At 59.8% G+C, this 23784-nt stretch overlaps 4 protein-coding genes across 7 annotated transcripts in view; 3 read left to right on the forward strand and 1 right to left on the reverse strand.

Annotated features, from left to right (window-relative positions):
• The first annotated feature begins 1158 nt into the window (after positions 1-1158).
• On the forward strand, positions 1159-8825 carry BIN2 (bridging integrator 2). 3 transcript variants are annotated; one of them, XM_063359325.1, is made up of 12 exons: positions 1159-1348; positions 2697-2777; positions 2946-3000; positions 3658-3752; positions 4001-4096; positions 4215-4322; positions 4456-4541; positions 6318-6393; positions 6642-6724; positions 7026-7761; positions 7951-8022; positions 8153-8825. In XM_063359325.1, the coding sequence occupies exons 1-12, from the start codon at positions 1271-1273 to the stop codon at positions 8252-8254; spliced, it is 1668 nt and encodes a 555-aa protein (XP_063215395.1). In that variant the 5' UTR covers positions 1159-1270; the 3' UTR covers positions 8255-8825. The 3 variants fall into 3 exon arrangements, with proteins under 3 accessions (XP_063215395.1, XP_063215394.1, XP_063215396.1); XM_063359324.1 differs by having other exon boundaries at positions 7951-8825; XM_063359326.1 differs by lacking the exon at positions 7951-8022.
• Positions 8826-8937: 112 nt separating this feature from the next.
• On the forward strand, positions 8938-13484 carry SMAGP (small cell adhesion glycoprotein). Of its 2 annotated transcripts, none has more exons than XM_063359335.1 (4): positions 8938-9064; positions 11891-11963; positions 12103-12180; positions 12277-13484. In XM_063359335.1, exons 2-4 carry the CDS (start codon positions 11933-11935, stop codon positions 12447-12449), a joined length of 282 nt encoding a protein of 93 aa, XP_063215405.1. In that variant the 5' UTR covers positions 8938-9064; positions 11891-11932; the 3' UTR covers positions 12450-13484. The 2 variants fall into 2 exon arrangements, with proteins under 2 accessions (XP_063215405.1, XP_063215406.1); XM_063359336.1 differs by having other exon boundaries at positions 8939-9064; positions 12106-12180.
• DAZAP2 (DAZ associated protein 2) lies at positions 13410-18596 on the reverse strand. The gene is made up of 4 exons (XM_063359334.1): positions 18507-18596; positions 16632-16744; positions 15418-15660; positions 13410-14713 (listed from the first exon to the last, which is right to left on the reverse strand). Exons 1-4 carry the CDS (start codon positions 18517-18519, stop codon positions 14585-14587), a joined length of 498 nt encoding a protein of 165 aa, XP_063215404.1. The 5' UTR covers positions 18520-18596; the 3' UTR covers positions 13410-14584.
• Positions 18597-20530: 1934 nt separating this feature from the next.
• POU6F1 (POU class 6 homeobox 1) overlaps positions 20531-23784 on the forward strand; it is a 29984-nt gene continuing 26730 nt past the window's right edge. The window contains exon 1 of the mRNA XM_063359027.1: positions 20531-20564. The gene's annotated coding sequence lies outside the window, so the exon portion shown is untranslated. The remainder of the gene's footprint in view (positions 20565-23784) is intronic.

Consider the following 23784-nt stretch of genomic DNA (forward strand, 5'->3'; position numbering starts at 1 on the left):
CGGAGCGTCCTTTCGCCCGCGTCCCCCTCCTCTTCCTCATGCCTTAGGAAAGAGCTGCGGGGAAAAGCACCCGGCCCCACGCTCTCGGGGCAGCCGGGAAATCCTTGGGATAATGGGAAAGGGGAAAACACCACAGATGCCCTCGGTGGGCAGCGATGGAGCCCTTGGAGATAGAGGGGGGAGAGGGAGGGATGCGGGGTGATCCGGTGGGATTTTTCCCCGCCGCTAGCTCCGTTTCTCTTCCAAAAATGACCTCCTTTAAACGAGAGATGTCGGGTTCGGTGGCTGTTACCGCCTCGCCCCACGGCTGCGTCCCGTCTTTTCCACCGGGAGCGGGGTGAGCCCCTGGCCCAGGTTGCCCAGAGAAGCTGTGGCTGCCCCATCCCTGGCGGGGTTCAAGGCCAGGTTGGCCGGGGCTTGGAGCAACCTGGGCTGGTGGGAGGTGTCCCTGCCCAGGGCAGGGGGTGCCACTGGGTGATCTTTAAGGTCCCTTCCCACCCAAACTGTTCTGTGACTCTGGCGATTCCACCACTTCCCTGGGTTGGAAGGGACCTTTCAGATCATGGAGTCCAACCATCAACCCAACGCTGCCCAAACCACCACTGACCCACGTCCCTCAGCACCGCGTCCGCCTGGCTTTTAAACACCCCCAGGGATGGCATTTAGGGATTGGAGCCATGGGACGAGGGGGAAGGGTTTTACACTGCAAGAGGGAGATTTAGGTGAGATCTGAGGAAGAAATTCTTGGCTGTGAGGGGGGTGAGCCCCTGGCCCAGGTTGCCCAGAGAAGCTGTGGCTGCCCCATCCCTGGAGGGGTTCAAGGCCAGGTTGGACGGGGCTTGGAGCAACCTGGGCTGGGGGAGGTGTCCCTGCCCAGGGCCGGGGGTGGACTAGGTGGCCTTTAAAGGTCCCTTCCCACCCAAACCATCCTATAATCCTATGATCCTGGAGGAACCAGCCATGCCACAACCCCACCTGACACGGGGGCCAAAAAAAACCCCAACCCGGCACCAAAATTGCACCGAGCGCCAAATTTAAAGCCAAACCCAGACGCCGGTGGAAGAGTCAAGAGGCGGGCGCCGGCGTTCCCCACCGCCCGCTTGAACCACCCACGGCGCTGGGCGCAGGGGGGAGCCTTTCCGGGGGGGTGGTGGCGGTGGGTGCCCGGGTGCTCGGCGGATGCCGGCAGCTGCCTCGCCTCGAACTTCCTCCATAGCAAAAAAACATCGAACCGCAGCGCGCGGCGACGAGCGGGAGCCGAGCTGCAGCCATGGCCGAGGGCAAGACCGGGGGAGCCGGGCTCTTCGCCAAGCAGGTCCAGAAACGGTTCAGCCGGGCGCAGGAGAAGGTAGGGCGCGACGCCCCAGCCCCCCTGCCCCGCCGCCCGAAATCCCATATTTTCTTTTATCCTTGAAGGTTTGGTTTTTTTCCCCAGCGTGGTGCCGAGGGGGTGGCACAACGGGCACCGCTGGGCGCCCACGGGTGCTCACAGGGTGTTAATTCGGGCGCTTCTGGGTCAACGTCATGGTTGCTCCACCATGGCCTTGGTGGCATCTCCCCAACCTCCCCCAAGCACTCTAAAAGTGGGATTTTTTTTTTTTTTTCCACCCGAAACACCTTCCAGAGGTTGCGGGGGGGGACCGTGCGCTGCTGGCACGGGGTCCCTGGGGCTGGAGGGAGGTGACGGCCCCCAGCGGGACCCGGCGTGGGGACGGGGACGGGAGCGCTGGCGTAGCCTGCACCGGCCACGCAGGAAGCGAGGGGGAAGGGCTCCGGAAGCGGGCAGAAACGGGGCAATTCTGGGCTGTTTTGGGGCGGTTCAGGGGCGTCTCTTTCCCTTTCTCTCCCCAAAAAAAGCAGGCGGCGACTCCCATTTTGGGGGCGATGTGAAGTGTGTGTGTGTCTCCCCTCCCTCATCCAAACCCACACGCCGTCGGATTTCCTGGCTGGGGCTCGGTGCTAAATTCAGCTCCCCCGCGGCTGTATCAGCCCTGGCCAGGCTCCGGCCGCTTCCCGGGGGGGGTCAACCTCTTCCCGGACACCCCAAACCTCCCTCCTGTGCGGCCCTGGCCCCGCCACGCTCCTGCGACGGCAATTCCGGAGGTCTCAGACCGTCCTCATCCTTGGCACGGTGTCACTGGTGCCCGGCGAGGCCCCATTGCGCTCCTGCGATGGCGATTCCGGAGGTCTCAGACCATCCTCATCCTTGGCACGGTGTTGCTGGTGCCTGGCGAGGCCCCGTCGCGCTCCTGCGACGGCGATTCTGGAGGTCTCAGACCGTCCTCATCCTCGGCACAGTGTTGCTGGTGCCCGGCGAGGCCCCTTCGCGCTCCCGCGACGGCGATTCCGGAGGTCTCAGACCGTCCTCATCCTCGGCACGGTGTCGCTGGTGCCCGGCGAGGCGGCACCCAGGGTTTCCCCTGCAGCCACGGTCACGTTTGGGTGCTTCGGGGTCCGTAGGGCTGCACCTGTGGGGTTTTACAGGGGAGGGCGAGGAGTTCGCACCCAAAAAGTCACCGTTTTCCTCTAAAAAAAAATAAAAGCCCCGAGGGATGTGTTGGAATTTTGCAGCCCCCATGCGAATCCCGGCTCTGGGTGGGCTCTGCCGGACCCCCAGCGTCCCCCGAGGGGACGTTCCCACGCGCCCAGCTCGGGGCTGACGGCTCTTCCCGCTTCTCCGTCTCTCTCCGTCCCAGGTCTTGCAAAAATTGGGCAAAACGGTGGAAACCAAAGACGAGCAGTTCGAGCAGAGCGCGTACAACTTCCAGCTGCAGCAGGTTGCCGCCGGGGCAGCGGGGAAAGAAGCGGGACGGGGGGGGGGACACCCCTACGCCAGCCCTGGGCCCCCGCTGCCGCTCCGGGGTGCCTCCGTCTCCGGAGGGATGGCGGGAATCCCCGCGGGTCCTTGGGGGACGTCCCTGACCCGTCGCCGCGTTGCTTTGCAGAACGAAGGCAATAAACTCTACAAAGACCTCAAGGCTTTCCTGGGGGCGGTGAAAGGTACGCCCCCCCCCCCCCCAAAAACCCCCCCAAAACCCACCCCCCCGCTTCCCCCCAATCCTGTAAATGCTCCGGGAAAAACCCCGGGGAGGCACCACGGAGGAGCCGGGAGGCGACTGCGCATCTCGGCGTTGTCTTAGCCAGGATAATAGATAATAATAAATGTTAATAAATGTTAATAAATGTTAATAAAGAATAATAATAAATAATAAGTGATAATAAATAATAAGAAATGATAATAACTAATAAAAATAATAATAAATAGTAATAAAGGCTAATAAATAATAATAAAGGCTAATAAATAATACACAATAATAAATGATAACAAATAATAGATTATAATAATTGATAATAAATTATAATAAATAATAAGATATGATAATAAATAATACACGATAATAAACGATAATAAATAATAAATGATAACAAATGATAATAAATAATAATAAATGATAATAAATGATAAAATACTAATAGATAACAAACGATAACACATATTCAGAAGTAATAAATAAGGGGCTTTAATCATAAATAGTAAAAAGAATAAATAATAACAGATACCAGCGCATCCTAACAAATAATAATAATAAATAAATAACAAATAATAACGGGCGAGGAGGAGGAGGAATAACCCGGGGTGTTCTTGCCGGGCGGCAGTGATGCACGAGAGCTCCCGGAAAGTGGCGGAAACGCTGCAGGAGATTTACAGCCCCGAGTGGGGGGGTCACGAAGAGCTGAAAGCCATCGCAGATGTGAGCCCCTGGACTTGCCACCCCCCCACCCCCCCCCCCCGCGCTGTCCCCAAGGGTCCCCTCCAGGGGTGGGGGGGGTGGGGGGTGGAGTTCCCTGGGGATGCAGCCCGGCACGTAGGGCCGGAGGGGAGGTTGTGGGGGGGGGAGGTTGTGGGGGGGAGGGTGGGAATCTGGGTGTTATACCCCCGTCGTCGTGTGTGTGTGTCCGTGTGTGTCCCCCCGGCCTTTTTTCCACACCCCCCCCCCAGAGCAACGACCTGCTGTGGGACGACTACGAGGCGAAACTGGCCGACCAGGCCCTGCGGCTCATGGAGAACTACCTGGCTCAGTTCGGGGACTTTAAGGTAACCCCCCCACCTCAACCCCCACCCCCCCGGCACCCCGTAGGGTGTTGAGGGGATGGTGGGGGGAGGGCTTGCCAAAGGGCCCGATCCTGGCTGACGGTGCCCCCCCCCCCGGCAGGAGCGCATCGCCAAGCGGGGCCGTAAGCTGGTGGACTACGACAGCGCCCGGCACCACCTGGAAGCTCTGCAGAGCGCCAAGAAGAAGGACGAGGCCAAAATCGCCAAGGTTTGACACCCCCTCCCCACCCTCACCCCCACCCCCAGCCTCAGCTCCCTCCCCCCGCCCCCCCCCGCCCCAATCCCGGCCGTGTGCCGGCAAAGCCACGGCCCCCCCCCCGCCCCCCAATCCCTCCCCACAGGCCGAGGAGGAGTTTAACAAAGCCCAAGCCGTGTTTGAAGACCTGAATAAGGACCTGCGGGAGGAGCTGCCCGTTCTGTATGGCAGGTACCGGGGTGGGGGGGGGGTCACTTCGGGGCTGGGGGACATCGCGGGGCTGGGGGTGTCACTGGGGCCGGGGGACGTGGGGAGACGGGGGTCATCGTGGGGCTGGGGGACATTGGAGTGGCCGGGGGACGTGGGGAGACGGGGGACGTCCTGGGGCTGGGGGACATCACAAGGCTGAGGGGGTGTCGCAGGGGCCGGGGGTGTCACAGGGGCCGGGGGACATTGGAGTGGCTGGGGGACATCTTGGGGCTGGGGGACATCAGAGGGCTGGGGGGGTGTCACAGGGGCTGGGGGACATTGCAGAGGCTGGGGGACATCCTGAGACTGGGGACATTGTGGGGCTGGGGGACATTAGAGAGGCTGGGGGACATCACAGGGCTGGGGGTGTCACTGGGGCTGGGGGTGTCACAGGGGCCGGGGGACATTGGAGGGGCTGGGGGACATGGGGAGACGGGGGACATCTTGGGGCTGAGGGACATCAGAGGGCTGGGGGGGTGTCACAGAGGCTGGGGGGGTGTCACAGGGGCTGAGGGTGTCACAGGGGCTGGGGGACATGGGAAGACGGGGGACATTGTGGGGCTGGGGGACGTTGGAGGGGCTGGGGGACATCATAGGGCTGGGGGTGTCACAGGGGCTGGGGGACATTGGAGAGGCTGGGGGACATCACAGGGCTGGGGGTGTCACTGGGGCTGGGGGTGTCACAGGGGCCAGGGGACATTGGAGGGGCTGGGGGACATGGGGAGACAGGGGACATTGTGGGGCTGGGGGACATCAGAGGGCTGGGGGGGTGTCACAGGGGCTGGGGGTGTCACAGGGGCTGTGGGACATGGGAAGACGGGGGACACCTTGGGGCTGGGGGACATCACAGGGCTGGGGGTGTGTCACGGGCTGGGGGACATTGCAGAGGCTGGGCAACATGGTGAGACTGGGGACATTGTGGGGCTGGGGGACGTTGGAGGGGCTGGGGGACATCACAGGGCTGGGGGTGTCACAGGGGCTGGGGGACATTGGAGTGGCTGGGGGACATGGGGAGATGGGGGACATCTTGGGGCTGGGGGACATCAGAGGGCTGGGGGTGTCACAGGGGCCGGTGGACATTGGAGGGGCTGGGGGACATGGTGAGACTGGGGACATTGTGGGGCTGGGGGACATCAGAGGGCTGGGGGTGTCACTGGGGCTGGGGGTGTCACAGGGGCCAGAGGACATTGGAGGGGCTGGGGGACATGGGGAGATGGGGGACATCTTGGGGCTGGGGGTGTCACAGGGGCTGGGGGACATGGTGAGACTGGGGACATCGTGGGGCTGGGGGACACCGTGGGGCTGGGAGGGTGTCACAGGGGCTGGGGGACATGGTGAGACTGGGGACATCGTGGGGCTGGGGGACATTGCAGGGGGTGGGAGACGTCATGGGACTAGGGGACGTTGTGGGGCTGGGGTCATGGCAGGGCTGGGGGTGTCACAGGGGCTGGGGGACATGGCGGGGACATGCCGTTACCCCCGTGGCGGGGCAGGAGTGGGGTTTTCTCCCGAAAGGCCGTGGCGGTGACACGGTGGTGGCCCCCGGGGCCGCGGGTGGCTGTGACAGCCGCGGCTGCAGCCGGGTGGCCGCGGGGACGCATGTCCGGGGCCACTTCGTCCTCGTCCCGAGGGTCGAATCGCCGTTCGCCGTCTCCGCGGGGGGACGGGTCCTCGCCCGATGGGTGCTCGGCACCCTGAGCCCGGCCCCTGCCCCCCCCCTTGCCCCCCCCACCTCCCGCCGCCTTTTCCCTCCCGCAGCCGCATCGCCTGCTACGTGACCATCTTCCAGAACATCTCCAACCTCCGCGATGTCTTCTACAAGGAGATGAGCAAGGTGGGGGGGGGGGGCGCAAAGGGGGGGACACCCCAAAACACCCCTCCCCTCTCTCCCCCCCGCCCCCCCCAGCAGCCTTGTAGCCATCCCCGGCTGCTCCGGCCACGCTGGTGGCCGGGTCCTCGCTGCTCTTCGTTTCACTTAATAATTTAGAGCAGCTTGAGGATGTCGGTGGTGCCGCCGGGGGATGGGGGGTGCTTGGGCCGGGGGGGGTGTATCCCCTGATGTGTTTCTCTCCCCCCCCGCAGCTCAACCGCGACCTCTACGAGGTGATGAGCAAACTGGAGAAGCAGCACTCCAGCAAAGTCTTCATCATTAAGGGCGTCCCCAGGTAAACGAGCGGGCGAGCGCCCGTGACAGGGTGGGGGTGGGGGGGGTGGGGGGGGGGCGCTTCGAGTGGCCAAATCGCCCCCCCCCGCCACGCCCCGCCACCCCGGCCCAAAAAGCAGCCCCCAGTCCTGGGACGGGCGAGCAGCTCCCAACACCGGGTTGAGGGCAGTTGGTGGAAGAGTCACCGGCCAAGCCAGGGCGGCGGCGGCGTGGTGCCACGTGTCCCCCCCCCCCCAAGGATGATGATGCCTGTGGGACGTGCGGGAGGGGGCTTTAACCCCCTCTGTCCTCCCCCCACGCAGCAACCGGCGCTCGCTGGTCATCTCCTCGCCCGTCAGCCCCCCGGCCATGTTCCCCTGCCCGGGGAAGGCACCCGACTGGCAGCCCGTGGTGGAAGCGGAGGCGGCGGCGGCGTCCCCCGGGGAGGGCAGCGGTGCCACCGACGCCGTCTCCAACGGGGACCTGGGGGCTGCCGTCCCCGGGCCACCACCGGCTTCCCCCGCCAGCGGCAGGTCCCTGTCGGAGACGGCGTCAGTCTCCAGTGAGGAGGGTCCAGAGCCCGGCCCCGGCCCCGAAGCTCCGTCCCACGAGCAGGGGACATCGGTGGCACCAGGCACTGGCCCCCCTGGGCTCACCGAAAGCCAGGGTCCGGAGCCACCGGGGGCTACCGGAGGGGTGCAGGCGGGGGCCGAGGGCATCGCTGCCTCCCTGGCATCGCTGATTTTATCCGAGGCGGTTGCCCAGGCTGCCAGCACCGCGCCACCGGAGCCGCATGAAGCCATGGCCGGGCTGGAGGCCACCGCAGGGGACCCCCGTCAGCCGGATGGCATGGCCACCGATGGTGACTGGACGGAGCCACCGTCCCCAGCCCCGGCTGTCCCCTCCGATGGCCCCGGTCCCGTGGTGGAGGCAACGGCGTGTGCGTCCCCCAGTAACAGGCAGGAGCCGTGCCGGCTCGACGATGCCGCGGGCGACCGCAGCGACTCCAAGGAGAGCGTGGAGGCAACGGACCTCGAGCCAAAGGCGGCCGAAACTCAGGTGAGAACGTCCTGGTGCCAGGAGAGGGGACACCACGGCGGGGGCCACATCCCTGTCCCATGACGGCAAGGGGATGCCTGGCTTGTTCGGGGTCCCAACCCCTGCTGGGGGGCGGCCGGTGGGGATGTGGGGACAAGGGGGGGGTCCATGGGACAAATCCAGCCGGGTGCCACGCTCCTCCGCTGGCAGATGGGGCTGGAGGTGGCTCCCGAGGTGGCATCGAGCAGCACCGGGGATGGCGGCTCCCCCTCCGGCACCGAGGTGGGTGCGGCAGCGCTGCGGGGGGAGACGCCGACCCGACCCCCGGCCCCGGCCAGACTCGGGTCCTGTTTAACCGAAGCACCAAGTCTCCGTCTCACCTGGCTCGGCGTCACCTCCGTGTCTCTCCCAGGAGCAAGGCTGTCCCGGGACGGCGGAGCAGGACACGAGCCAGGACCCCTCCCCACCAGCGACCCCCCCCCAGGACCCCACCGAGACCCTCACCTCCCTGTGAGCCCAGCGCCCTGGGTGGAAAACGGGCGTTTTATGGCACCACGGGCAGATTATTGTGTTTCCCCGTAACTGTACCGTGCTTCCCACCCCCCCCCCCGCTCCGTCCCGTCCCAAATAAAGGCCGAGGGCAGAAAAGGTGGCGAGAGGGGGAGGTGAAGACGCCATCGGGGGCCAAATTGCTGTCTGGCAAAAGCCCATCGCGGGGACAGGGGGGTCGCCGCGAACACCGGGTTGGCGGGGGTGGGGGGGGCGTCCCACCAGCATCCGAAGGCGGGTGCCGGAGGGATTTGTCACCCCGTTCTCCCCCAGCACCCAACGCCGCTGCCTGGGCGCCTTGCGGTGACTCAGGGAAAAGGCGTCGAGCCGGTTTCTCCGGCTCTGGGAAAATGTGCTGCCTGCCGTGCAAAAAAAAAAAAAAAAAAAAACAAACCAAAACCCAACAAAAAACCCCAAACCGAACCCCTAATTTTCCCCCCCCCGTCGTGCTGGAAACTTACACACACACACAGACACACAGACACACACCCCCCCTCCCCGCCATCCCGTATCGAAGCTAAACCCCGCTGCCGATCGTCGCCCCGGCGTGCGGCCGGCCTGACGCAGGGTGACGGGCTGGGTGCCCAGCGAGCCAGGGGTTAATGGCGGAGGGTGGGTTGGTTTTTTTTTTGTTGTTTTTTTTTTCTGGGTTTTTATTGTCGTCTGCAGCCGAACTGGAAAGGTGAGGCAGGAAAAGGGCTACGCCTTCGCCGGGGCGAGACTCGGAGCCGCACATGGTGCCGGCAGCCGCTCGCCCCCGGCACCGCGGGTGCAGGTAAGGGCCAGGGTTGGGGCGGGGGGGGGGGACGGGGGACACACAAAGCTCCTGGGGTGACCCCCAGCGAAAAGTCGCCGTCCCCCGGGAGTCAGGGGGTCGGGGCGGGGGGGGTTTGGCCGCGTTGGGTGCGTGGGTTGGCACCGGGAGGCACCGGGGTCGTGCCACTGGCCGCGGAGCGCGGCTGGTTTGGGGGAGAAGGCGGAATGGCGGCTCTCGGTTGGGGGTTTTCCAGCTGGAATTCGGGGGGGAAGAGGGAAGGGGAAAGGCCTGATCCTACCATGGGGAGAAAATCCGGCGGGAATGCAGAGTGGGGCACGGCGGGGTGGGGGGGGGACACGACAAAATGCCGCTGCCGGGGTGACGGAGGGGAAATGGGGGTGAGCAGGATGCGGGGAGGGTTTGCTCATCCCGTCCTCCATCTGCCGGCAATGGGAATGGGATGGGAATGGGATGGGAAAGGGAAAGGGAGAGGGAAAGGGATTGGGAAATGGGATGGGAATGGAATGGGAAAGGGAAAGGGCGAGGGAGAGGGAAATGGAATGCGATGGAAATGGAAATGGAAATGGGAAAAGGAATGGGATGGGAATGGGAGAGAAGGGAAGGGGAATGGGAATGGGATGGGAAAGGGAGAGGGAAAGGTAATGGAATGGGAATAGGAAAGAAGGGAAAGGGAACGGGAATGGGAATGGGATGGGAAAGGGAAAGGGAATGGGAATGGGAATGGAAATGGGAATAGAAATAGGAATGGGAAAGAGAATGGGAATGGGAAAGGGAATAGGAAAGGGAATGGGAATGGGAAAAGGAATGGGAAAGGGAATGGGACCGGGAAGGGAGCGTCCCCGAGGGCAGGCTGTGCCCGGCGGAGCTGTGGGGCACGGAGCCGGGGGGGGAGGGGGGGGAGGGCTGCGCTGTGGGAACGGCGCTCGAGCGATTCGTCCCGCGAGCAAGAAGGAGGAAGATGACGGAGGGTGGGGTGGGTTTGGGTTTTCAACAACCCCCCGCGTCGCTTTTAAAAACCCCGGGGAGATCCGCAGGGATCCGGCGTGCTGGAAAAGGGAGTCCCCCCCTTCCCTCAGCTCCCCCCCCCACCCCGGCACATCCCCTGCCGGTGCCCGGGGGCTGCATCCCGGCCCAGCCAGGGAACCCCCAAAAATATCCCGCGTTTTTCTGCGCCGTGGAGCAGGCGGCTCCTTCCCGGTTGGTTTTGGCGAGTTCCTTCCCGTGATCCCAGGCCGGGAGCGGCGAGGGAGGATCCGGGCAGAGCGTCCCTCCCCGGGAAGCTCCGCTTTCCCGAACCGCCGCCGTTTCGATGCCGAAGCGAGTCCTTCCCCCACCTAAATTTTGGGTTAAACCTTCGGCGGGTCCCAGGACCCCATTTCGCGGGTGCCGCGGGCACGGAACTGGTTTGTGTTTCCCACTGGAAATTCCGACCGCTTCCCGACCTCCGAGGCACCCGGCTTGAATCAGCTCCCCTTCCATCAAACAGCGCCTTTTCCCCTTTTCCCTTAAATCCCAATCTTACGATTTTGGGGGGGGGGAAACTTCCCCGATTTATTACCCCGAAGCCGCCCGAGCAGCAGCCGCTGCCCTGTGGGAAGGGACGTCGCTGCCGGAGGAGCCCGACGGGCTCGAAAGCAAAGCCGGGTTTCAAGAAAAAACTGGATTTAATGTAAAGCTGGGTTTCAAGAAAAAAAATGGATTTAACGCAAAGCTGGGTTTAAAGAAAAATCACACTTAATGCAAAGCTGGGTTTAAAGAAAATACATATTTAATGCAAAGCCGGCTTTAAAGCGAAACTGTGTTTAATGCAAAACCGGGTTTAAATTAAAACTATATTTAATGCAAAGCCGGGTCTAAAGTAAAACTATATTTAATGCAAAGCTGGGTTTGAAGCAAAGCTTTAATGAGTTTGTGGCTTGCACCAGCCCGAGACTGAGCCGGGGGAAAGTTGTCGCGGTCGGGGGGAGCTCGAGATTCCCCGTCCCTGGGTGGCGGGAGATGCGTCCCAAAACCATCCCTAAACGCTGCCGGGAAAGGCGGGGGGAAATTGTTTTCCCAAATTCCCGTGACTGTAAGTGGGGAAGTTTTTCCCCCCCCTCCCCGGTAGCACTGGAAAGGAAAACCCGCTGTCGTGAGGGACGGTTTGCAAACAGCCGGCAGCGCCGCGAGTCACAAGGGCACGGTGGGACAGGCAGGGCAGGGCCAGACCCTGAGAACTTCCTCCCCGGTTCCAAAATTCCTCCCCATTTCCAAAATTTCCAAGAGCCGGGAGGTCGCCGACAAGGTTAGCATCACCTCGTCCTCTTGAGACGCGTCCCGCCGGCACGGCACAGCCGCGCTCCTGGCCCCCAGCCACGCTCCCGTGGTTAAATTTCCTCTTTCTACTTAAAAAAAAAAATCACAAAAAATTAATTTTTATTTGCTCCTGACATCTAGCGGCGTCTCTCCGCAGAGCCGCTGAGTCACTTGTGCCCGAGCACCGGAGCCATTGCACAACAGCATTATTTTTTTTTGGGGGGGTGGGGGGGGGGATGGTTTTTACGAAGATTTCCAGCCACCTCGGGCAGAGCCGCCGAGGTCGGTTTGGCGGCCGCTGGGCCGGCTGCGGCATCGACCTCGGGGGACCCCGACGGGAGGATTCCCAAGGATTTCGGGGCAATTTGAAGCTCTCGAAGTTTGAGAGCGAATTGCAGAGTCGGCGGCTGGTTTTTCCCCGCCTTCCCGCATGCCCCAGCCCGAATAAAACCTCGGCTGCGTCGCCGCCGGCAGCCCATTTGGGGCGTCGGGTGCGACTTTGTCACTTTTATCCTTTTTTTGGAGTAGTTCTGAAGGATCCCAGCCCTTCGCCTGGAAGGAGCCGATGCGATGGAAGGAGATCAGCCCCCTCTGACTGCAGGTGAGCGTCCCAGCACGGCTTTGCCATATAAATCCTCGGCCAGAGCTTGCCCGGGGCCACCACAAGCCCCGTCCAGCCGGGTCGGAACCAGCCTGGCTCACCTTCTCCCCTCTCCCTCTCTCCCGCTTTGATGATGAAGAAGAGCTCACAACCCCTGTCCTGAAGAAGGCTCACACCCCACCTCTCCATGAGGACGCCAACACCGTGGTCATCGCAGGTAGGGGGCTCTCCTTGCCGGATCCTCCCCATTTACCGGCTCCGTATGGACCTCTGGGGGCTAAACCCTGCTCCTCTCTCTGCCTTCCCCCGGTAGTGGTCATCACCCTGGTCTTCCTCACCCTGCTGACGGTCCTGGTGGTGATCATCATCTACCTGTACAGAAACAAAGGCAGCTACCTCACCTACGAGCAGCCGGCGGCAGAGACCGACGTCTCGGTGCAGATGGAGGATGCTCCATCCAAAGAGAAAGAAGAGTATTTTATCTAAGCCCCAGCGCGCTCCTTTTTCACCGCGCTCCGGTCCAAATGACCCGAATTTCCTGGAGCCGGGGGAATCTACAAGCTGCTTTTTGTTGTTGTTGTCATTGTTGTTTGTTGTTGTTATTTTCCTTAATTTATTAAGCCAAGCACGGAAGGAAAAATAAACCGGTGCGTGGCGGAGCTTTGCCCGTTGCTGCCCGGAGGGCGGGGAGGACGCCCGCACCCCCCGCGTCTCCTCCCTTCGCCGCACCCCAATACAGCCCGGTGACAAACGCTCCGAGTCGCTCATTTCTTTTGCCGTATCTCACCAAACAATTAAATTATTCCGCGGACGGGTCGGGGGTGGGGTAATTAGCATGGCTAATGTGGAGGGTAAGGTTAAGCGCGCCACGTAAAATAGCCGGATGGATGGGGCGAGCGAGGGAAAGCCCCGTCATCACCTAAAAACGCAGAGAAACTCATCCCTGCCCCGAGAGGCGCCTGATCTCGCAGGGTTCGGGGAATCGGGAGCGGGTTTGCTTCATCCCGGAGCCACTTTTAGCACCGACACATCGGTTTTCCTCCGTTTTGGGGCCAGGAGCAGCTCCAGCCGTCCCTCCCCTGCTGCCTCAGCGAGGGCAGTTCCTCCTTTCAATCAAAAACTTAAAAAAAAATAAAAGAGCGAGCTGCCAAAAAGGAAGAAGTTCACAAAACAGCAGCGAGGAGGAAATAAGTGAAGAAACCCGAAGGCTCGCGATGGGCAGGAGCCAATGGGTTTTATTTGAGGTCGAACGCCAATTTGCTTCAAATTTTGTTCAAATTTTCAAAATAGTCTTTATTCTACTTTTTTTTTTTTTTTTTTTAGTATAAAAAAATCCACAAGGTAAGTGCACCACAGTGTATACAGAGAGAGACGTAATGCTGAACTTTCATAACAGTCAGTCGTATGGTTAAACACAACATAGACAAGACACGGATTTAGATTAAACCGAAACCTCGAGATAAAATATATTTGAATCTGAGCTTTTTTTTTTTTTTTTTTTTCTCTCTGCGGAAAACAAAACGAAAACCAAAACACTGAGGATCCCTGAAATATTCTTCTTAACCCTAATAACACTTCATTCTACCCAAGTCATTTTTAAAGTACGCGTTCACGGAACAAGCCATTAACCGAGCTAATTTGCGTGTTGATTGATAGTTGCTACACACCCTTGGACAGATGGTAACCAGCCCTCTCTGTTTGAACAACAGCCTTAAGGAGTTTTGGTGTCAAGACACCAGGTTGAATTAAAAAAAAAAAAAAAAAAAAGAAAAAACCCCAAAAAACCAAAAACACCCCCCCCCCGCCCCCCCCAAAAAAGAAGTTTGTTTAATAAGCATCGTTCTAAAAGCCTAGTTAGCATCGAATGAAATGTTCCAGCATGAGTCGCGCTGTGTTTCTGGCACCAAAGCATGGCTTTGATTAGATCTAATGTGCAAAGAAATCCAAGATTACTTGGAGTGTATAAAAAAAAAAATAAAAAATAAAAATAAATCCCATGATAGACGCCGGCCGCGCACCTTCCTGGAGGAGAAGGGCGGGCGAAGGTGAGCACAGAGGGCTTCCAGGGATCCGTCAGAGAGTGAGGTCAGGAAAAAAGAAGCGCCAAGGTGCCCTCCCCGCTGCCGGGAAGTGAATTTTGCCTCCCTCTGCTCTACCCAGCACCTTCGCTGGGGAAACCCGGCCGGGTTTTTTGTGGCTTCTGGGACCAGTGGACCGGCGCGACCGCCACCGAGGTCCCTCGCCCTCCCCAGAGCCAGCGTCCAGGCAGCCCGTTAATAAAAGCCCAGCGCCGCGGTGTTACTCCAGTGAAACGAAAGGGGGGAGGCCGAGCTCACGTTCGTTTTGCCAATTAATCCCATCCCACCACCACCACCCACCCCCCCCCCGCCCTGTTCTGAACAGAGGCGCCGTCACCATTAACACGGTTTCTTGCTTCGTTTTAAAGTGCCTGTGCGGCCGGGCGCCGGACCGGGAAGACCCCTCACCGCTGCGTGCCTAATCTGCAACTTCGGGTTAATATGGACTAAAGCAGTTACATCGTGAGAAGTGCTGACGGTATGTGATGTCTTTCCTTACACAAATGTAGCCCCCCCCTCTCCCTCCCCCTTCCCCTTCCTCCTTCACCAGATAGTGTAGCCGCCATCTGAGCCTCCCAGGAAGAAGTTTCCCTTCCGTTGCGTCACCACGACGTTGGCTCCCTGCATCACGGCCAGCTGGGCGGCGTTGGGGGGACAGCCAGGAGGGGGGGGCTGGAAGAGAGAGAAAGGAGAGGCGGGAGGATCAGCCGAGGTCGGTGTCACCACAGGAGGCGGCACAAAGCCACCACGGGGACGCAGAAACCTCCCAGTCGACGTCCCCATCGCTTTCTACCAAGCAAAGGCTGAGCGACAAGAGGCCAGGAGCCGATGGGCGACGCCGGGTTCCTCGTCCGTGCCCTGCCCTCTCTTTTCAGAGCCCGCAGCCCACGCGCTGACCCCGGCTTTCTGCCCACGCAGAGGAGCCTGCGAGCCGGGGAGCACCACCTTCACGCGGCCACGAGCCACGGAGGGGAACGGCCCGGGGAGCGGGAACCTCCCACAGCTCCACTGGAGCATGGAGAGGCCAAGGCCGCGTTTGGGGCCAGGGGAAGTCGGGTCGCTAAGCAGCCCCACTGGCTCGCCTCCCCCCGAAGCGCATCACAGCATGGCCCCACAGCCAAATCGGGGCTAGCACTGGCCACGCGATGGCTTTGCTGTGAGCCAGAACCACCTGCGAGCCTACGCGGCTGCAGGCAGGTTGGCCAGAGGCAGCAAACCCTCAGCGGGAAAGTAGGAGCTTACTCTTCTCCCAAATGACGGATCGGGGAAGAAATATGTTTCTCTCCGACAACAAAGGCCCTCTTCTCGCCCCCGCCACCGCCTGCAAACCCCTAACGCTGAAGCCCGCAGGGTTTTGAGGGCACATTTATACTCACAGGGATGCTGGGGGTTCCGCCAGCCCCAAACCTTGCTCCAGCATCAAAGCCACCTTCGACAAGGACTGTCGAGCCCGGAGGATACACCGGTCCCACGGGGTAATATGCCATGGGGACCGAGGAGCCGATCGGCCCCACGGCCATGGACTGGGCCATGGGCAGGAAGACGGAAGCGCCAGGATACGCCGCAGACATCGTGGGGACGGTGGCAGCCCCCAGAGGCACGAAGCTGGGACGGTAAAGCTGTGAGGGAAAGGGGGGGGGGAAAAACAGGCGGTGCAAGTTTAGAGACTTGGACACGGAGCTGTTGGAGCGGGGCCGGAGGAGGTCCCGGAGATGCTGGGAGGGCTGGAGCCCCTCTGCTGTGGGGACAGGCTGAGAGAGCTGGGGGGGTTCAGCCTGGAGAAGAGAAGGCTCCGCAGAGACCTTGGAGCCCCTTCCAGTCCCTCAAGGGGCTCCAGGAAAGCTGGGGAGGGACTCTGGAGCAGGGAGGGGAGCCATGGGACGAGGGGGAAGGGTTTTACACTGCAAGAGGGAGATTTAGGTGAGATCTGGGGAAGAAATTCTTGGCTGTGAGGGGGGTGAGCCCCTGGCCCAGGTTGCCCAGAGAAGCTGTGGCTGCCCCATCCCTGGAGGGGTTCAAGGCCAGGTTGGCCGGGGCTTGGAGCAACCTGGGCTGGGGGAAGATGTCCTTGCCCAGGGCAGGGGGGGGAAACTGGAGTGAGCTTTAATGTCCCTTCCCACCCAAACCATTCTCTGTTTCTATGACCTACTCCCCACCCCCAGCGGTTGCTCAGCCTGGCTGTGGAAGCATCAGCCCCGACGCGGACTTTCACCCTCCTGCTCGCGCAAGGCACTCCCCTTCCCCGGGCGTTTCCTCTGGGTTGTGGCAAAAGAACATTTTCCCCACGGTTGGAGAAAGTTCCCCCCTCTTCCCCCGCAAGAATCCAATTAAAAGTGATTATCGCAGATGAGTTTTACAGCGACAGGTGAGCTACATTTGTCATCTTAACTCAAGGGGAAGCTCGGCAACATTTGTCACTTTGGCTAATTCAGATCTCGTAAACGAGAAACTGGGGACAAACGGCCGCGCCAGCGACACCAGCAGCAAACAAACCCTCCAGATGGAAAAAAAAATAAATAAAAATAAAAAAAAATATTGCAGCTGTAAACTTATTCAGAAGGAAATAAAACCTTGGGAGAAGCGTCCCTACCTCGGAATAAGCCGGAGGCGCGTCTGTGTACGGCGGCGGCTGCGGAAGGGGCAGAGTCTGGGGGTAGACGGCGGGGGACTGGATGGGGTAGGACGGCTGGGGGGGGTACGGTCCTGAAAAAAAAAAAGGGGGGGAGTCAGCGCGGGGCGGAAACGGCGCCGGCCGGGACACTGAGGGGTTGTTGGGGTGTTTGGTTTTTTTTTTTTTTTAATCGGCAATCCCCGTTTCTTAATTTATCACGTGAGCAGAAGGGGGTATCGGCGTCTGTGAACCCGCCCGGGCCATCGCCCCCCCACCCCACTCCCCCCGCCCTTGGCATTTCGGTCCCCGGCAAAAACAAAACCGAGAGTGAAAACGGCTTTTTTTTTTCCGGAACTGGAAGCAGTGGGAAAGCAGGAAGTTTGGCAAAGCATAAATAATAATAATAATAATAATAATAATAATAATAATAATAATAATAATAATAATAATAATACAACCAAATTCCCCTGGGTCGCGGCCCCTGCTCAGAATCGCCAATTCTTAACCCAAATTCAGCCCCTTTCCTCTGGGATCGGGACGGGCTCCTGGGGTCCCCCAGCCCCCCAGTGTCCCCCCCATCCCCCCCAGCCGGGACAGGCCTATTCAGCCACTGCAGCCCCCCGGGGGTGTCCCCTCCCTGTCCCCCCCGAGCCGGGGCCTTTTGGCGGATATCAGCCCCCTCAGCTGTCCCCATGTTGTCCCCTGGGGGTGTCCCCAGGCCCCACACAGGGATCTCCCCCCCCCCCATAATGAAGGGGTCTCACCCACTCCCCCCTTACATCACCCAGGGGGTCCCCAGTGTCATCCAGGGGTGGGTGTCCCCCCCGTTGTCCCCCCCGGCCGGGGCCTTTCGGGAGGTCTGAACCCCCTCAACCGCCCCCATATTGTCCCACGGGGGTCTCCCCCCCGGGCCCTCCCCCTTACATCATCCAAGGGGTCCCCAATGTCACCCAGGGGCACCCGTTCCCTGCTGCGCCCCCCCCCCAACCCCGCCCGGGGCCTTTCGGGGGTCTCAACCCCCTCAGCTGCCCCCATGTTGTCCCCAAGGTGGGTCCCCCCCTAACGAAAGGGTCTCCCCCCCCGGGGCCTCCCCCCAACGTCACCCAGGGGGTCCCTGGTGTCACCCAGGGGGTGTGTGTGTGTGTCCCCAGCTGCCCCCCAGGCAGCGGGGTCCCCCCCGTGGGGCTGGGCTCTCCCCCACCCGCCATTACGTCACCCGGGGCGGGGGGGGGCCGGTCCTGCGCCCTGCCATAAAATGGGGTCCCTTCTGACGTCATGCGGGGGATTCCTTACGTCGGGGGGGGGGGGGTGTCTCCCTCACCTCAGCGCTCCCCCCTCCAATGGGGTCCCCCTGGCGTCACGCGCGGGGGGTCCCTCTCACTCCAGCTCCTACTGGGGTCCTCCTCACGTCACCCGGGGGATCCCCTACGTCACCGGGGGATGGGGTGGGTCTCCCCACCTCGTCTCGCCCTCCCCGCATGGAATGGGGTCCCCTGACGTCACGCGTGGGCAGCACGTCGTGTACCCCCCCGCCCTACGTCACGGCGCGGAGGGGGGGTGGGGGCGCGCGCGGCACTCACAGGGTTAAGGCGGGGCCGAGCGCGCGCGGCGCTATAGCGACCCCGCGCACCCCCCCCGCCGCCCCGCTCCCATTGGCCGCCCGGCCCCGGCCCGCTCCCGCGGTCACGCGCTGCGGCGCCGCCCTTAAAGGCGCCGCGTCCCGGAACGGCGCTGCCCGGAGTGTGTGTGTGTGTTGGGGGGAACCGGAGGGGAGGGGCGGGTGGTCGCTGCCGGTGAGGCGCAGGGTTGAGGGGCGGGGAGGAGGTTCGCGGCTCGGGCCCGGTCCCCACTTGCCTTTGCCGTTCATGGCGGCGCTGCGTCCGGCGGCGGCGGCTCGCGCTCTGCCCGCGCCGCGCGCTTCCTGCTCGGTGTCACCGCGGCGCCGCGGGGGGGGGGGGGGGGAGGGGGGCGGGGGGGGGGGGGGAGCGGAGGGGTGGGGGCAGGAAGCGGGCGCCGCGCGTCGGTGGCGTCACCGCGCGCGGGGGCGGGGCCGCGCGCTCTTAAAGGGGCCGCGGGAGGCGAAGGGTGATCCTGAGTAGGGCCTGGAGGGGGGGGACGGGGACGGGGACGGGGACGGGGACGGGGACGGGGACGGGGACGGGGACGGGGACGGGGACGGGGACGGGGACGCCTCAGGTAGACTCTGAGGGTCCAGGGCCGGGCCTAGCGGGGAGAAAGGGGCCCCCAGGGCTGGGGGGGCACCTTTAGGGCCCAGGACTGAGGAAGGAGGGGAGGGTGGTGCCTAAGGGAGGCCTCAGGTAGGCCCGAGGAGTGAGGGGCGCCTTAGGCAAGGCCTGGGAGGAGCTGTAGGTAGGCTTGCGCGAGGGAAGGGGGTCCCTAAGCAGGGCCTGGGGGTGGCTGGGATTAGTGGGGAGGCCTCAGGTAGGCCTTAGGATTGGGGGGGGAGCTCTAGGGGTGAAAGGGGTCCCTATGCAGGGCCTGGGCGGGGGGTCTGGAGTAGTGGGGAAGCCTTAGGTAGGCCCTAGGGGCTGAGGGGAAGGTCCGTAAGGGTGAAGGGGGGGCCTAGAGTGGAGGGGGGGGGGATTCCCCGGGCAGGAGTGGGGAGCAGACAGGCCCCAGGGGTGAAGGGGATCCCTAAGCAGGGCCGAGGCAGGGCCTAGAGTAGTGGGGAGGCCTCAGGTAGGCCCAGGGGATGAGGCGGGGAAACCTTAAGTAGGACCAGGAGGGGGACATTCCTAGGGGTGAGGGGGCCTCTAAGTAGCGCTGGGGAGGGGAATGAGGGCTCCAGGTGGAGCCTAGAGACCCGAGAGGGGGCCCTGGGCAGGGCCTTGGAGAATGGGGGTCCCTATGCAGGCCCCAGCTTTGGGGGGGGCATAAGCAGGGGATTGGGGGTGTGGGGGTGGGGGTGTGCTGTTCCAGGCCCATAGGTGAGGTGGGGGACCTCTGGTATGGAGTAGGGGCGATGTGCTGGGCAGAGCCTTCGCAGGGCCTGGGACAGCAGCGGGGAAACTGGTGGGCGAGGGAGCCCCCCCCCCCCCCAGCTCTCTCCCGGCTTCCTCCTGAATTGCACCCAGGGAAAGAAGCCACCTCCGAGTTCATGCATAAAAGATCAAGGGAAATGGTTGGTAACCTCCAAATATTGTTAAGCTTAATTAAGCCTTAAGGACTGTGTGAAGCCTCAGCAGGCAGAGCCGCTCGTTAGCGCGGTGACTGTGCTAACACTTGGTGACTGCAGCCTGAGCTCCGGGTTCTGTTGGTTCTTCTAAACTGAGTCCTTGTGGTTGTTAAAGCCCCGAGTCCTTCCCGGGGTTCTCCTTGGGACCCTGTTTTCTGCCTCCCTACATCAAGGAAGCCCTTAGAGACCCTTCTTCTGTGGGGTAACGTCTTGCCACAGGACTCATTGGCTTCAGTGTGGTCTTCGCCGACACGCAGGGGGCACGTAAAGAACAGGTTCCTTTCAGAAGTGACCACGGTCTCCCCTTCTTGCCAAAAGCGCAGCGCCAAAACGCTGCTAAGAAGCTGAAGATGTGGTCAGGCACATGTATCCCTGAGGCTTCTTCTGCCCCCCTGTTGCCCTTTGCCCAGCACAGGAGAGACCTGAGTAGATTTATGGAAATAAAACATCTCTGATTCAAGCACCCTTTTGCCTTGTATTTAGTGCCGCATTTGCAAGAGGGGGAAGTCCCCGTTCTTAACACCAGCCCTGTTCAACAGAGCTCTGGCATGTACCGCTGCTGAAAAACATTGTGGGGTTAAAGGAGGAGAGTGAGGGTTTTTGTGATAATTTTTAATGAATTTGGGATGAGTTATGGTGCCTACTGTTGTAAAAACCTCTTGCAGGTGTTGCCAGCAGAAGGTGCAGTCGGAGGTCTGGAGCTGTGCTTAGGGAAGGTATGATGCAATCTAGTAGTTCTAGCTGTAAAGTCTTGTTTAAAAGAATAACGTACACAGATGGCAATGAAAGGACCACAATAAAGATACCCCCCGAAAGTGTAAAATTCCCACTTTTTTGTGTGTGTTTTTGATAAACTTTCTGGCTGCGTTTCGGCCAGAGTTGGAGGGCACGACTCTCCCTTTCGAGCTCGTTTTCAGGCATCTCAATCAAGAATAGCATTGTTCTCTTCCCTGTGTAAGTGAACGTCTCATGAATAATGTAGCGGCTGCCTGATGAATATGCACGTTGGCTGGTGTGCCTGGGAGGGCTTCGTCAATAATTCATGCCTAGAAAATGTTCTTCACCTTGCAACTGTACAGGAACCGTAAAAAAACCCCACAAAAACCCCGACCCAAAAAACAATATTTACCCTTTAAAGTGGGAGAGAAGTTGGCTTGAAATCTGCCCACGGAAACGTGGGGTGAAAGTAAGCGAAGGGGAGAGAACCTCCAGGAAGGAGAAGGTGATTTCTGAGGGGCTGAGCCCAGATGTCTTCACAAACCCGACCCCGCGAAGCCCTAGAGCTCGTGGAGTTGCTCGGGGTTAAGCTTTTTCAGCAGCTCCTGGCTTCAGACCCTGATTTATTCTCACAAACGTGCCTTTTTCCACTCTCCTGTTATCATTACACAGAAAACTTCCTTGTAAAGGAAGAGCGGAGACACTCTGCGAGGGGGGGAAGGCAAGGAGAAAGTGTTTCCATTCGGTGGAGCCTGGCTCTTCAGAGGGCATCTACCTTCAAATCCCTTGGGATTGTTTTCATTTGTATTTTTATGGCTGATTACCTTCTTTAAGGGCTTCTTGGGACTCCCAAGAGGAAAAAGAAAACCCACAGAACCTCCAGTAAACATCAAAAGCTCTGAAAAATCGGCTCGTGAGTGGTCTTGTGCTGCGTGTGCGTGACCCGGAATGGAAACGTGGAGAAGTCGAGGGGGGTTTTTGGCTGCCTGGCCGGCTGCCAGCGGGTGCTGCTGCTTCCCACGCCGGGCACTTCTGGAAGGCAAAGGGGGGTGGACGGTCTGCAAAGACCCTGGCGCCCCGTCAGCGCCGCGCCGATAACACGCCGGACGGAGAAAAACATACGGGGCTGAGTCTTATGTTTTTGGGCGAGCCAAGGGGCCGGTGCTGAAAAGTCCTTCTTTACCCAAAATGGGGTTATTTAACCCTTTTTTGGAAGCAGGGCTGGCTGGGGTTGTACCCGTTGTTTGCTGCTGAAAGTAGCAAAACTTGAGCAGTAGCAGAAATAAAACAGCGGTAAAAATTGAGCTGGTGTTGGTGGCTTTCCGAGCAGGTACGCGTTTGTGAAACTTTACCCCTGTGAGCGATCAGAAGCGAGAGGTACTTCGAGGCAGAGACTACCCCGTGGGTCTAAGGCTGTAATTAATTACATAAAAATAATGAATAAGGAGTTGTTAATTACTGGATGATACCTTCCACCTAGGGAAAATGCTCTCCTTCCTTCTCCCACGGCTGAAATCGAGGGGGTTCTGCCCTTGGCTTTGCCAGGGCCGCGTTTCACCCAACCTTACAAAGTGGCCTGGAAAATCCCATGGAAATTTTAAAGCCCGTTTCCAGTTTTAAGGGGAAAAGCGAGGCAGAGCCCGAATCTATCGTAGCACCAACGAATCTGCATTAAACCCCCCCTGCAGCCTTTGAAAAGCACGTGCTTAAGCTCAGATTCAGGGAAGTTTGAGCGACCGCGGTTGCTTTGCAGCAGGGGAGCCAAAAAGAACGTCCTGGCTCGCTTTTTCCCTGCGCTTTTAGCCATTGAAGTTCTCGGGACGGCTGGAATAAGCTGGTTCGGGGCATATATGTGCCTTGCAGGGCTGGAAATTTTTTCCGTAGCAAATCAGATGTGCCAGAAATGGCGGGGTGAGGTGCAGACCCTCCTCCGAGCCGGTGCTGGGTGCGATGAGAGCAGCCAAGTCAGCGAAAGAAGGGCGGAGGAGAAAACGGCGATATTAGTTCGGGCACGGAGCAGGAGTTCTCGTGGACAGAGCAAGCTCTGGAACAAAGGGCACATTCTTGCAGTCAGCGTTTTAGTTTTGCCAGCTATTCCTGTCAACCGGTTAATTAAAAATCCCCCCTCCCCTCCCAAGCAAGCTATTTTCCTGAAGAAACAAGGAAGAAAAAAAAAAAAAAAGGCTTTTCAGCACTCGTAAAATCAATTCCTCTTCAAGAAAAATTAAAAATGCGCCGTGCACCCTTTTCCCCCTATGCATTATATTAACCAGTGTGCCAATGTATGTAAATGAGCCTGAAATTCGACTAGATGGAAGTATTTAAATATTCATAATCACAGGAGAGCGTATGCAAAGCAGGCTCTCGGCAGAATTGCGCTGCGGCCTCCGACAACAGCTGTACTCGGGCAAAGATGCTTTAACGGATCTAATTCGATTATTAATGAAAACGCGGCCGGCGCCGGCTGCGTATTTGTTAATATTCCTGCCCGGGCGTTAACCTCTGCCGGTCGTTAAGCGCTCGCTTAATTCCCATTGAATGGGAGGGTAGGCTGCAAGGGGTGGGTGTTAATCGGCCCTAAATATTAGCAGATTAAATTGGTTGTGAGCGGCGAGGCCGGTCGGAGCGAGGTGGATTCCAGAAGGCGTCCCCGTGTGCGCTGGGAGGGATTTTGCCCGCGGCATCGGCGCTCGTTTTCCAGGGGTGGCTCTTACCTCCCTATGAACGTAGATATTCCCCCCTCACACCCCCGGCAGCTGATGGGAAGAGCGGGTCGTGAATACCGTAGTGATGAACTCTGAGGAGAAAAAAAAAAAAGGCACGTTATGAGGCAAAGATTGAAATCGGTCCATCGGCTTTTTCAGCAGAAAAAGACGGATGGGGCGATTCTTTCCAGCTAATAGGGCTGGGAAAGAAGTAAGAATTAATTCAGCTTTATCAAGCCGTGCTCGTCTTTTAAAGGTGCCGATAACTGTGACGTTACGTTGGAGTTTTTGTCCTTTTTTTTTTTTTTTTTTTTTTTAATTTTTCCTCCCTTTTTTCCTGCCGGGAGATAAGAAGGAAGTCACGATTTTAAAATTGTAAAAGAAGCAGAACGCGAGATAATCATATACGCTGCTTCCTTTCTTTCTTAACGATTCCAAACAAGTTATAATTGGTCCGTAAGTTGGCTCGAAAAGCCGCAGAATTGCACCTGCGCTTCTAATGAGCTTTGCAATT

Source organism: Chroicocephalus ridibundus, chromosome 24, assembly GCF_963924245.1.
Source record: "Chroicocephalus ridibundus chromosome 24, bChrRid1.1, whole genome shotgun sequence".
NCBI classification, from domain to species: Eukaryota; Metazoa; Chordata; class Aves; order Charadriiformes; family Laridae; genus Chroicocephalus; species Chroicocephalus ridibundus.

What these genes read in the sequence shown, in the direction of transcription:
- BIN2 (XM_063359324.1), top strand. Translation starts at nt 1,271, where the DNA reads ATGGCCGAGGGCAAGACCGGGGGAGCCGGGCTCTTCGCCAAGCAGGTC. An exon ending in CTGCCCGTTCTGTATGGCAG is followed by an intron (nt 4,542 to 6,317) that starts GTACCGGGGTGG and finishes TCCCTCCCGCAG; the next exon opens with CCGCATCGCCTGCTACGTGA. An exon ending in TCTACAAGGAGATGAGCAAG is followed by an intron (nt 6,394 to 6,641) that starts GTGGGGGGGGGG and finishes CCCCCCCCGCAG; the next exon opens with CTCAACCGCGACCTCTACGA.
- SMAGP (XM_063359335.1), top strand. Translation starts at nt 11,933, where the DNA reads ATGGAAGGAGATCAGCCCCCTCTGACTGCAG. An exon ending in TCAGCCCCCTCTGACTGCAG is followed by an intron (nt 11,964 to 12,102) that starts GTGAGCGTCCCA and finishes TTGATGATGAAG; the next exon opens with AAGAGCTCACAACCCCTGTC. An exon ending in CAACACCGTGGTCATCGCAG is followed by an intron (nt 12,181 to 12,276) that starts GTAGGGGGCTCT and finishes TTCCCCCGGTAG; the next exon opens with TGGTCATCACCCTGGTCTTC.
- DAZAP2 (XM_063359334.1), bottom strand. An exon ending in CGCCTCCGGCTTATTCCGAG is followed by an intron (nt 15,661 to 16,631) that starts GTAGGGACGCTT and finishes TTTCCCTCACAG; the next exon opens with CTTTACCGTCCCAGCTTCGT. An exon ending in GCGGAACCCCCAGCATCCCT is followed by an intron (nt 14,714 to 15,417) that starts GTGAGTATAAAT and finishes TCTCTCTTCCAG; the next exon opens with CCCCCCCCTCCTGGCTGTCC.